General features: G+C 42.4%; 2 protein-coding genes across 13 annotated transcripts in view; one reads left to right on the forward strand and one right to left on the reverse strand.

The window, feature by feature from the left end:
• LOC129478496 (isoleucine--tRNA ligase, cytoplasmic-like) overlaps positions 1-13,388 on the forward strand; it is a 216,281-nt gene that overhangs the window by 80,521 nt on the left and 122,372 nt on the right. The window lies entirely within an intron of this gene.
• Positions 1-13,388, reverse strand: part of LOC129479212 (serine palmitoyltransferase 1-like) — a 79,101-nt gene that overhangs the window by 26,585 nt on the left and 39,128 nt on the right. For all 12 annotated transcript variants that reach the window (XR_008656605.2, XR_010120021.1, XR_010120022.1 and 9 more), the window contains one exon: positions 6,274-6,406. Coding sequence is in view for 9 of the 12 variants with exons in the window: in XM_063636257.1 (XP_063492327.1) it covers positions 6,274-6,406 (133 nt within the window). In the remaining 3 variants the exon portion in view is untranslated. The remainder of the gene's footprint in view (positions 1-6,273; positions 6,407-13,388) is intronic.

Here is a 13,388-nt window from a genome sequence, read left to right on the forward strand (position 1 = left end):
AGCAGAATGGAGGCAGAGGAAGGATCAGTGAACTGAGACAAGCAATAGAAGTTATTCACTGACAGCCAGGTGCAGTGGCCCACGCCTGTAATCCCAGCACTTTGGGAGGCTGAGGCGGGTGGATCACGAGGTCAGGAGATCGAGACCATCCTGGCTGACATGGTGAAACCCCATCTCTACTAAAAAAAAAAAAAAAAAAAAAAAAAAAAAAAATTAGCTGGGCGTGGTGGTGGGTGCCTGTAGTCCCAGTTACTCAGGAGGCTGAGGCAGGAGAATGGTGTGAACCCGAGAGGCGGAGTTTGCAGTGAGTCAACATCGCGCCACTGCACTCCAGCCTGGGTGACAGAGCGAGACTCTGTCTCAAAAAAAAAAAAAAAAGAAAGAAAAAAAAAGAAAAAAGAAAAAAGAAATTTTTCACTGAGCACAACAGAAAGAAAATAGACTAGAAAGAAATGAACAGAGTCTCGGGGACCCATGGGATTATAATAAAAGACGTTAACATTTGTGTCATTGGAATTCCAGAAGAAGAGAAAGAGGCGGGGAGCTAAAAAGGTATTCAAATAAATAATGGCTAAAAACTTCCCAAATTTGTCAAGTGGTTTAAATCTACAGATTAAAGAAGCTGAGCAAAATCTATACGGGCAAACACAAACAAATAGTTGCCAAGGCACATGACAGATAACTTCTGAAAACAAATGACAAAAAAAATCTTGAAAGCAGCCAGAGAAAAATGACACCTCATACGTACAGAAAAACAATTTGAATGACGGGAGGTTTTTCATCAGAAACCAGACACCAGAAAAAAACCATCACAATGTGTTTCTAATGCTGAAAGAAAATAACTGTCAACCCAGAATCCTATAACCAGCTAAAATATCCTTTAGGAATGAAGGTGAAATCAAGACATTCTCAGTTAAGAAAAATGAAGAATATTTGTCACTAGCAGACCTGCCCTAAAGAAATGGCCAGAGGAAGCCCTCTAAACAGGAAAAAAAGCCATAAAAGAAGACTGTTAAATTATCAGGAAGGAGGAAGGAGCACAGTAAGTAAAAAATATGGGCAAATACACTAGGCTTTTTTTCTCCTCTGGAGTTTTCTACATTATTTTGGACAGTTAAAGCAAAAATTACAACACTGATGTGGTTCTCACTGTATGTACAGGAAATATTTAAAACAATTGTAATGTAAACGAGGCAAATAAAGCAATGTAAAGGAAGGCAAAAGTTTCTACACTTGAATTGGTACAATGATGACACCAGTAGTCTATTATAATGTATGTGTAATGTAACACTCAGAGTAATGACTAAAAAAAGCTATACAAAGAAACAGTAAATTCTAAAAACATGTTCAATTAGCCCACAGAAAGGCAGAAAAGAGAAAATAGAGAAACACAAAGTAGAGTGAACAAACAAGAAACAAAAAGCGAAATGGCAGACTTTGTTTTAACAGACTCAAACTCTGCTATATCAATAATTACATTAAATGTAAATGTACAAATATATTATTTAAAGACAGGCAGGTAGAATAAATTAAATAGCATGACCCAACTATATGCTGTCTGTAAGAAACTCACTACAAATATAATAAAATAGGTAGTAAAAAATACAGATATATACACACAACTATGTAATACAAAAAATAACAAAAAGGGTATCTGACAAAGTAAACTTTGGAAGAAAGAAAATTATCAGAGTGTTTGCTTTGGCAGCACATACACAAAAAGTGGAAATTATCAGAAACAGAGAAGAACATTATGAAATGCCAAAAGGGTCAATTCATCAAGAAAACTCAGTAATCTTAAATATGCACTAAACGAAAAAGCTAAAAAATTTGAGATGCAACCGCTGATAAAACTGAGATAGACTAACCCACAATTACAGTTGGAAGCTTCATTATCCTTCAACAACTGATAGAAGAACTAGACAGAAAATCACCAAGATAGAAGAACCCAAAGACACCATCAACCAAAAAGACTTGACATTTATAGAACACTCCACCAAACAGCAGCAGAATACACATTTTTTAAGTGCCCACGTAAGATATTCCAAAATAGACTACCGTATTAGCCATAAGCCAAACTACAACAAATTTAAAGTCCCCAAACACCTGAAAAGTAAACAATACGCTTCTGAATAATCCATAGGTCAAAGGGAAAGTGTAAACTGGGCACAGTGGTGTGTTTTTGTAGTCCCAACTACCCAGGAGGCTGAAGCAAAAGAATCCATTGAGCCCAGGGTTCACGGCCGACCAGAGAAAAATATTTCTTAAAACAAAACAAAAATGAACTAAATACAAATGAAAACACAACACATCAAAACTTGTGAGACACAACTAAAGTAGTGTTGAGAGGGCAATTCATAGCCCTAAATGAACATTAAACAAAAGAGAAAAAGTTTCAAATTAATAATTTAAGCTCCTACCTCCAAATCAAGAAAAAGAACAAAATAAACCAAAAGTGAGCAGAAGGCAGGAAATAGGAGAAATCAATCAATGGAACTGACAATAAAAATACAATAGAGAAAAACCAATGAAACAAAGAGCTGATTCTTTCAAAAGATCAATAAAATTGACAGACCTCTAACAAGACTGACAAAGAAAACAGGAGAAAAGGCACAAATTACCAATACCAGGAGTGAAACAAGGTATGTAACTGTGGACTCTGCAGACATCAGAATAATAAGGGAATACCATCAACAGCACCACACATGTACATCTGACAACTTTTAAGAAACGGACCAACTCCTTGAAAAACACAAACTACCTCAATTCACTCAATACGACAGATAATTTGAATAGCCTGATAACTACTAAGGAAACTGAATTCCGAGTTAAGATACTTGCAAAAAAGAAATCTCCAGGCCCAGATGGTTTCATGGGAGAATTCTACCAAACAATCAAATAATTAAAAGTAATTCTATACAAATAGCTCCACAAAATAGAAGATAGAACACTTCCCAATTGATTCTATGAAGTGTTATTCTGCTACCAAAACCAAAGTAAGTATCAAAAAAAGTGTATTATAGGACAATCTCCCCCATGAACACAGATTCAAAATCCTTAACAAAAGATTGGCAAATCGAATTTAGCTTTTTATAAAAAAAATTATACCCCGTAACCAAGTGGTATTTATTTCAGGTATGCAAGGCTGGTTCAATATTTGAAAATAAATCAATGTTATCCACCACATTAACAGACTAAAAAAGAAAAATCACATGATCATATCAACCAATACAGAAAAAGTAGCTGACCAACCAAATTCACACTGATTTGCAATGAAAATGCTCAGAAAAAAAGGATGAGGTGCAGGAAAGTGAATGTAATAAAGAGCATCTGTAAGAAACCTGCACCTAACATTATACTTATTGGTGAAAGAGCAAATGCTTTCTAATATCAGGAACAGGGCAAGAATGTCTTCTCTTACTACTTTTAACACAGTCCTGGAAGTTCTTGCCAGTGCAGTAAGACAATAAAAGGGAATAAAAAGTAAGTAGATTAGAAAATAAATAAAACTATTTACAGATGACATGACGATTGTCTACATGGAAAATCCTAAGCAATCTAGAAAAACAGTTCCTAGAGCTAATTGAGTTTGGCAAGGTTGCGGGATACAAGCTCAGCACACAAAAAATCCATTTCATTTCTACATTTCAGCAATGAGTATGTGGACATCAAAATTTGTATTCGCAAACCACATATCTGATAAAGAACTATGATCTAGAATGTATAAAGAACTCTCAAAACTCATGTGTATAAAAACAAATCATACAACCAGAAAATGGACAATGTAGTATTTATCAAAGGAAGCATAGGAGTTCACCAGTAACCATCAACTTTTTCTGGACTTAAAAAGAATTTATAGTGGGGTGTTGCGTATAAAGTGACACTGAATGACACTGCAGCTGTCTGTAACTCCGCTTTTACTAAAAACCTAGGAACACTGTTTAAGTCAATGGCGCTTCAGTTAGTGATGAGTCTTTCACGTTATTTTTAAACTATTCGCCAAAAATTAATAAAAATATTCATTTTTATGGTCACATTAGTATACTACTTAGACCCAGGACATTTGCTCTAGTGCTCCTAGACTGCTGTAGGGCTATGGTGAGGAATGGGTCACACGTACTGCAGAAGCCCCAGGTAGAGTCAGCTCTGTAGTAATTATGATAGAAGGCTCTGTCGCTGCACAAGCGTTCCAATGGTGAGTGGTAAGTAAGAGGCCAGTGCAGGGCTTGAGGGATGCCAGGCTCTGCAACACAGTTATCTGGCCCGTATTCTGAGCTCCAGCTTCCTTTCATTCATTTACTGAACTACTGTTCATTGACCATTACTAAATGATAAATACTATTCTAAGTAATGGGCTCCCAGCAAGAAACAGAAGCAAATAACCACACAGATATACAATTATAAACCGTTACAAGTTCTACAAAAGAAAAGTACAGTAAGTATGAAGCAAATGAGCAGAGCAGAGTGTGTGTGAGAGTGTGTGTGTGTGTGTGTGTGTCTGTGTGTGGGAGGGAGGCTTGAGAAGCAGGGTGACCTTGACAGGCAGTTTGAGTGCTCCTGTGAGCATGGATAAACAAGAACAATAAATTCTCTCTGGCTGTAAGATTTTGTCCACATGCAGCAGGGGTCTTGACCTGCTCTGAGAGGTGTGGGATGGCTTCCTTGCAGAGGTGACGTATGTGAAGGATGAGAAGGTTAAGTAGGAGAGGGGAGGAGGAACAGTGTTCTAGTCAGAACGAGCATGTGCGTGGGCCCCAAGGTGAGAGGACACTGGCATACAGGGCTGGCAAGGCTACAGCTTAAACACCTCGGGGAAAATGGTACAAAATGAGCCTGAAAAAGTGGTGCAGAGCTCACAAGATCATACAAAGGACTTGGGTCTTCATTTTAGGAACAATAGAAGCTCTAAATTGTATTAAATAAAATGTGACAAAATAGGATTTACATTTTAAAAAGATTAATCTGGCTATGATGTTAAAAAGGAAAAGAGGAGGCCAGGCGCAGTGGCTCACGCCTGTAATCCCAGGAGTTCAAGACCAGCCTGGCCAACATGGTGAAACCCCATCTCTACTAAAAATACAAAAAATTAGCTAGGTTTCGTGGCTGGTGCCTGTGGTCCTAGCTACTCGGGAGGCTGAGGTAGGAGAATTGCTTGAACCCGGGAGGCGGAGCTTGCAGTGAGCCGAGATCACTCCACTGCACTTCAGCCTGGGCGACAAGAGTGAAACTCCATCTCAAAATAAAAAAAAAAATTAAGAAATAAAAATAAAAAAAGGCCAGGCGCGGTGGCTCACGCCTGTAATCCTAGCACTTTGGGAGGCCAAGGCAGGTGGATCACCTGAGGTCAGGAGTTCGAGACCAGCCTGGCCAACATGGCAAAACCCCGTCTCTACTGAAAATACAAAAAAATTAGCCAGGCATGGTGGCGCATGCCTGTAATCCCAGCTACTCGGGAGACTGAGGCAGGAGAACTGCTTGAACTTGGGAGGCGGAGGTTGCAGAGAGCCAAGATTGCGCCACTGCACTCCAGCCCGGGTGACAAAGTGAGACTCCATCTCAAGAAAAAAAAAAAAAAAAAGAAAGAAAGAAAGAAAGAAAGAAAGAAAGAAAGAAAGAAAGAAAGAAAGAAAGAAGAGGAAATTAAAGTCAATTTGAGACCAAATTTTAGTCCACTCATAGGACGACAGGGCTTGGCTTGGGGCGGCAGATGCCTCTGACTGGTTTAATCAGCTGCCTGGGGCCTGCCAGCCCTTGCTTGGCTGTACTCTGCCCTTCACAGTAAACCTCGATAGCACGCATTCAGGACAGGCATGCGAGTGTGAAGATCCACTTGTGGGTAGTCAAAGAAGTGTCCAAGTCATGGCTCCTCCATCCTTAATAAGGTAGGAAGCAAGATCAGCTGAGACCAGGTGACGGGGTGAATGGGTGATGAGACATGGAGAGACTTTGCCGGGCAGTCTGAGTGACAACGTGAGGTGGTGACCACAGACTAGGATACCACACAGCCACAGAGCTGCCCAAAGAAGGTAGATAGCTGTCCTCATCTGGACATCAATAAATAATTATCATGGCAGATAAATGACTATAGACAGCGTGAAGCATCTTTTAAGTGAAGGTTTCACAAATTTTGAAACCTTTGGTGAGGTGACTATTTCTTGAAAAACAAAAAGCAGCATTATTTTATGTAGATAACTTCTAATGAAGTATTTCTCTAAGACAGTCGGTATTATTTCAAAGGCACTGCTATTAGAAAACTAGGTAACGTTTACTTACACAAAAACAATGTCCCCTCTTTTAGAGTAAGCAGGAATAGCGCTGGCTATGGTGGCAAATCCATATGAGTATATAATGGCTTCTTCTGTCTTCATAAATTTTGCCAGGCGGTCTTCCAAATCCAAATGAACATCTATTTCAGTTAAAAAAGTTAAATGGTTAAACATTTCAGTTAAAAAAGTTAAATGGTTAAACTTATAATTATTTTTCTCTACTAAAGAACAAATAAAAGAACACAAGCAGTATAATTACCAATACTTTCACCTTATGGCCAAAATGGAATTGTTTTTAAATGATAGATTATGTAAGATCTATTAAAATAATTCTAGGCCCATACAACTTCTAAAATACGTGAACTAAATCAGCTACGCATCTATCTGCAAAATGTGTTACTGGAGCAGTTCCAACTTCTGGTTATGCTTTGATATCACTCTACTGTAAGACTTCAAGGCCTACCAAGTTTCCCTGCATTAACTGCCCTTGACCAAAACCACTGAGGTCTCACCAACGTTTGATGTTAACTTATTAATGTCTGTTTGCATTTTAGCAAAAAGAACCCTGTATACTTCGCATCAAGAAGGTGACACTTACTAGAACTCCAGTGACCACGCCTCTAACAATCTGTGTCGGCATTTAGTAGTGGCACCTCCCATCACTTTCTGGGGCTGGGATTCTGTCTGAATTTCTTGTAAGTGTAATGAAGAATTCAAATTTATAGTACAAAAGGAAATATAGTCCTTTTATAGATGCACCGTAAGGAGGATGTTGACATAATAATGAGGATAAATTATAATTATTAGACTGACATGTTTTATTTTCCTCTTAAATCATGACTCCTTACAGCCTTTTACCTCTCAGACTGAACCATGAGGCTTCATGCCCTCGGACGGAGGACCAGTGATGCTTAGAATAAATAGGGCACTTGGGCCAGCTTAGAATCTTAAAACTTTAAAGCAGTCTTCAAATGAGACATTATCAAGGAGGGAAAGGGATTTTTAAAAATTCCTTTAGCTCTTTTAGCTATGGCAGGACCCAAGCCTGGAGGACTAGATAACAGAGTTTCACCACAGGCCCTGTGTGGGGAGAGCTCGAAGAAGCCAGGCCCCTCCAGTCTTAGAGCGCTATGGCAGAAAGGAGGGAAATCAGAGGCCACCGGGTTGGATTTTGAGACCCAGGATGAGTGAGCCGTGATGTGTCTACTGATGAGAACATAAGCACAGGGAATGGCAGGCGGTCTGGGCATTCCTGAGCTAGGGGCAGCAGAGAGGGCTGACGGCCTGGCAGGAGGCAGCATATTTACAGACTTCCTAAAGAACGTTACAGAACTGTTAAAATGAACTATTAATTCCATTCCTATCAAATAGTGATAAAATATGAGGCATGCTTCTTCCTATTTGTACGTTAACACAGTCAATATCATTTGATTTCCATTACCAATTGGTTATAGTTATTTTATAAAATGGACACTTTTCATTACACCAACATTAAATAAACGTGGGACTTTACAACACCACACAGAGTTTAGAAGAACGTATCCCAGGTGATCTTCGAGTATAAGATCTCTGACACTACGATCACACGAAATCCAAGGCCGTGATTCCTTGTATCTGACAGCCACCCTCTAGGAGAGATGCTATCAGAAAAGGTTTCAGGCAAAATCTAGCAAGAAAGAGGAAAACAGCCAAGTACCTCTGAGCATGGCTTACTCCTGGGTATGTCTCCCTTCTCATCTTGGGTATGTCTTCCTTCTCAACCTCATTACTGTTCTCTGAGCACCATCACTTTGCTACCGCTCACGTTCCCAGGTAGGAGGCCTCCTTCAAACTATAATGGTGCTTCTAATTGAAAATATCTGCCACAAACCTTCACAGTTCAGCCAGAGGGCAACAGTGGCTTGCTTTCATTTGGTATCTCCGTTTCAAAGAGAAAAACATGCTATGTATACAAACTGTTTTTGCTAACCACAAAAGGGATTTTAAATCATTCTGTAGACTTCTTAGCTCTAAATGACTCTTTTCATTGATGAATGATGAGAATGTAAAACTGAGTATGACCCTGTTTCAGGACTTTAGAGTTACCCACTTGATGAAAATCAGCACGTTACAAATCTTCCCATCATTAGGTATACTCGTAACTGTTTATATACAGTTGCCATAAGTGGGAAGAAGAATCTCTCAACAATAAATCAACGACTTATTGGTTCTAGCATAGTCCCCAAAATTCAAAAAGACTAGTCTTTTCCTTCTATCAAAAGACACTGGGTTTTAGCTGATGTCAGCCTTGCAAAGCAGGTTTTGTGACAGGTAAATATGAGTAACTGCAGAACTTGTTTCTCTGGATGCTCCTTTGTGCAACGAAGAAACTCTCAACCCAAGGGAGCAGAAGGCAGCAAGCAGGAAAACTACAAGGGCACTCACTTTTCTTCAACTTTTGATGTCCGTATCTTCTGTGTATATGATCCATTTCACTAACTGGAGCTGTAGACTTGCATGGAATAAAACTAAAGTACTATATTCTACAATTCACTGTTAGCACTAAACATGGCAGAGAAGTGACCACAGAGGGAGGTGTCCTAGAATGCCTCCGCACACCTCACAGCCCTCAGCACTTTCTTGCACTTGCTTATCTGCCTGTCTGGCTCCCTCACCAGAACCTCAAGGGACAGGAGGCCTCACTACCTCGGTCATCACAGAGCTCAGATTGTAGTTAGGTCTGGGGGTTCAGCTCTGGGCAGCCTTGGTGCCTTCCTCTGTCAAACAGGGGGGATAGTCCTACCTTCCTCAAGGGTTAGTAGGAGGACTGCACAAGTTAATGTTGATAAAACACTCAGAACACTGCCTGGCATGAAACAAGCAATATGCTATTTAAGAGTTTGTTTAATTACATTAATACTTGTAGAATAAAAGAAAAGGTTTTATTTTAAAAGCAAAAACCTGGTCACACTTTAGGCAATCTTCTAATAAAGCTATCTGAATTCTGAATTGTTAAGATTATCTTCCAATAAGAGCCACTTGTTCAGCTTCTCACTTACAAGGAGGAGAGATTATGGCCTTCCTGGTTGTTTTCCAGAGAAAACACCATAAAATAGCTGACTTTAGGACAGTTTAGAAACAAACTACATTTTCTCTTAAGGCCTTCATATTTTTGCATACATACTGTCCCTAAAAAAAAAAAAAAAAAAAATCCCTAGAGGCCAGGTGTGGCGGCTCACACCTGTAATCCCAGCACTTTGGGAGGCCGAGGCAGGAGGATCACCTGAGGTCAGGAGTTTGGGACCAGCCTGACCAAAACGGAGAAACCCCATCTCTACTAAAAGAAAAAAAAAAATCAGTTGGGCATGGTGGCGCATGCCTGTAATCCCAGCTACCTGGGAGGCTGAGGCAGGAGAATCACCTGAACCCGGGAGGCGGAGGTTGCGGTGAGCCAAGATCACGCCATGGCACTCCAGCCTGGGCAACAAGAGTGAAACTCCGTCTCAACCACAACAACACACACACAAAAATGTCCCTAGAGACATGCACAATTTTTCTTCTTAAGAGTATAAGTGATAGCCCTTAGGTACTCACTGGAACATACAGAGCCAAATGTTTTTCATGTTTTCACATGCGGTATCTTATGTGATCCTTAGCAAAGTGTTCTAAAGCCATGCAAGCAATGATCGTCCCCACTTACACCTGAGAAAACCATGATCCCATGACTGGTAAGAAGAAGTGGCAGATCTAGGAATTTTATGACCAAATTGTAAGGTCCCCTGAGCAGGCTGCGCCATGGTCAAGCCATCGTGACCCCTGTGACCCACACGTACACATCCAGAAGGTGTCCTGCAGCCAGAAAGTCTGGGACAACAGGAAAACCACAAAAGAAGAAAAACGGCTAGTACCTGTCTTAGCTGATTAGCCAACCTTGCGGCATTCTACCATTGTTAACAGGCTCTACCCTAACTGATCAATAATAACCTCGTGACACTGTGCTCTGTAACCTCGTGATAATGTACCTTGTGACATTCTTCCCCTACCTGCAAAAACCAGCCCCTAACTGTAACTTTCCACTGCCTACCCCTAACCTATAAAACCATCTCCAATCCCACCACCCTCTGCTGACTCCCTTTTCATACTCAGCTTACTCGCACGCGGGTGAATAAACAGCCTTGTTGCTCACACTTAGCCTGTTCAGGATGTCTCTTCAATTGGACGCATGCATAACATTTGGTGCCGAAAGCCCGGGATAGGGGAACTCTCCCCGGGAGACCTCTCCCCTGTCCTCCCCGCGCTCTTCCATCAAAGAGACTTCCTTCGACCTCAGGACCTCAGACCAGTCCCCGCGAACACTCCCACCTCTGTCTATGGATCGGGTAAGCTGCCTCGGTCTCTCCTCATCTCTCTCCCTCTTTTTCTCTCCTCAAAATTGAGACAAGGAACCTTCCTCTTATCTGTGTTTCCAAAATCCAACGTTGGTCACGGACTCTTCTTGGGAAGACAGTCTTCCCTCGGTGTTTGGTAAATGCCGGGGATGCCAGCCTTGGCCATTTGCCAGCCACACAACCTGGGACCTCCACTGGGGATGTCCACTGAGGGTGCTAGTGGTTGCTCTTTTCCTTGTCTCTTTCTTTCCCCTCAAACTTTCCCAGTTCTATCATGGGCAACCTCCCGCCCTCCATCTTTCCCACTGGCTTGTGTCCTCAAAAACCTCAAACCTCTTAGCTTTCACCCAATCTAAAGCCTAAACGTCTAATGTTTTTTTCTGTAACACGGCCTGGCCCCAATATAAATCAGACAATGGCTCTCAGTGGACAGAAAACAGCACTTTCAATTTCTCTATTTTGCGGGACTTAAACAACTTCTGTCGCAAAATGGGCAAATGGTCTGAGGTACCCTACGTCCAGGCATTTTTTTACACTACGATCTCTCCCTAGTCTCTGCTCCCAATGTGGTCCATCCCAAATTTTCCTTATCTCCCTTCCATCTACCTCTCCTTCTTCCACTGGGGATGCTGACTCCTCTTTGTCTGTTAACCCCTCCCATCTTTCTCCCCCGCCACCCACCTATCCGAACCTGGCCCTAATTCCCCCTCAGAACCGAGTTCTACCCACAAGCCACCCCCTTATGCCCCTCCCATTGCCATCCCTCCTCACACCTGCTCTGGCTTACAATTTGGCCCTGAAGCCGACCCCCATACCCCTGCCCAGCAATTTCCCCTTTGAGAGGTGGCAGGAGCCGAAGGAAAAGTCCAGGTTCACATCCTTTTCTCTATGTCTGACCTTTCCCAAATCAGTCAGCATTCAGGCTCTTTTCTGTCAGACCCCACCCAAATATATACAAGAATTCCAATACTTAGCACGGTCCTATAATCCCACTTGGAATGACTTAAATGTCATCTTCACTTTGGACCCTAGCTCAATCTTATGTTGATGACTGCTGGCGCCTTGAAGTACCCCGTGAAGGCCCCAAAGGACCTACCAGGCAGGGGCCCAAGGCATAGCCAGGCAGGACTACACGATCTCTTGTTTAGTTCAGGGGCTTCAGAAAGCTGCATATAAAGCCGTGAATTATGACAAACTAAAGGAGACCACTGAGAACAAAGGTGAAAATCCAGCTCAGTTTATGACCCATCTAGCTGCCACCCTCAGGGGATATACAGCACTAAACCCTGAAGGGCCAGAAGGCCACCTTATCCTTAACATGCATTTTATTACCCAGTCAGCTCCTAACATTAGAAAGCAACTTCAAAAATTAGAGTCTGGCCCTCAAACCCTACAACAGGAATTAATCAACCCTGCCTTCAAGGTGTTGAATAATAGGGAAGAGGCTGCCAGGCGGCAGCGCGCATTTCGGAATTACAAATGCTTGCCTCCACCGTAAAACAAACCCCAGCAGCACCGCCTACCTGCAAAAACTTCAAGGCGTACAAACCGCAGCGTTGAACTGCCCCTCCGGGACCTTGCTTCAAATGTCAAAAACCTGGCCACTGGGCCAAGGAATGCCCACGGTCCGGGATTCCTTCTAAGCCATGCCCCTGTGTGGGCCCTCACTGGAAGTCAGACTGTCTGACTCTCATCACCAATCCTGGAGCTCCTGGAGCTCAAACCTGAAATGACCGACTCCTTCCCAGATCTCCTCGGCTTGGCGGCTGAAGACTGACGTGGCCCGAACATCTCAGAGGCCCCCTGGACCATCACAGATGCCGAGCTTCGGGTAACTCTTACAGTGGAGGGTAAGTCCATCCCCTTCTTAATCGATACCGGGGCTACCCACTCCACATTACCTTCTTTTCAAGGGCCTGTTTCCCTTGCCCCCATAACTGTTGTGCGTACTGACGGCCAAGCTTCTAAACCCCTTAAAACTCCCCAACTCTGCTGCCAAATCAGGCAACACTCCTTTATGCGCTCCTTCCTAGTTATCCCCACCTGCCCAGTCCGCCTATTATTAGACCAAGGTATTTTAACTAAATTATCCTCCTCCCTGACTATTCCTGGACTACAGCCACATCTCAGAGCTGCCCTTTTATCCAATCCCACACCTCCCTCGCAACCTCTCCTTTCATCTCCCCACCTTAACCCTAAAGTATGGGATACCTCCACTCCTTTGCTTGCAACTGATCATTCACCCCTTACCATCCCATTGAAGCATGGCCACCCTTATCCTGCTCAATGCCAATACCCCATCCCACAACAGGCTTTAAGGGGCCTAAAGCCTGTTATTACCTGTCTACTACAGCATGGCCTCTTAGTCCCTACCAACTCCCCTTACAACTCTCCCATCCTCCCTATTCAAAAACCAGATAAATCCTACAGGCTAGTCCAAGACCTTCGTTTCATCAATCAGACTGTCCTCCCCATTCACCCTGTCGTGCCTAACCCTTATACTCTCCTATCCTCAATACCCCCTTCCACAACTCATTATTCTGTTATTGACCTCAAAGATGCCTTCTTTACCATCCCCTTACATCCCTCTTTCTAGCCCCTTTTTGCCTTTACTTGGACTGACCCTGACACCCACCAGTCCCAACAACTCACCTGGACCGTCCTGCCCTAAGGTTTCAGAGACAGCCCACACTACTTTAGCCAGGCCCTCTCCCATGACCTGCTTTCTTTTCGTCCACTTGTTTCCCATCTCATT

Source organism: Symphalangus syndactylus, chromosome 3 (assembly GCF_028878055.3).
Source record: "Symphalangus syndactylus isolate Jambi chromosome 3, NHGRI_mSymSyn1-v2.1_pri, whole genome shotgun sequence".
NCBI classification, from domain to species: Eukaryota; Metazoa; Chordata; class Mammalia; order Primates; family Hylobatidae; genus Symphalangus; species Symphalangus syndactylus.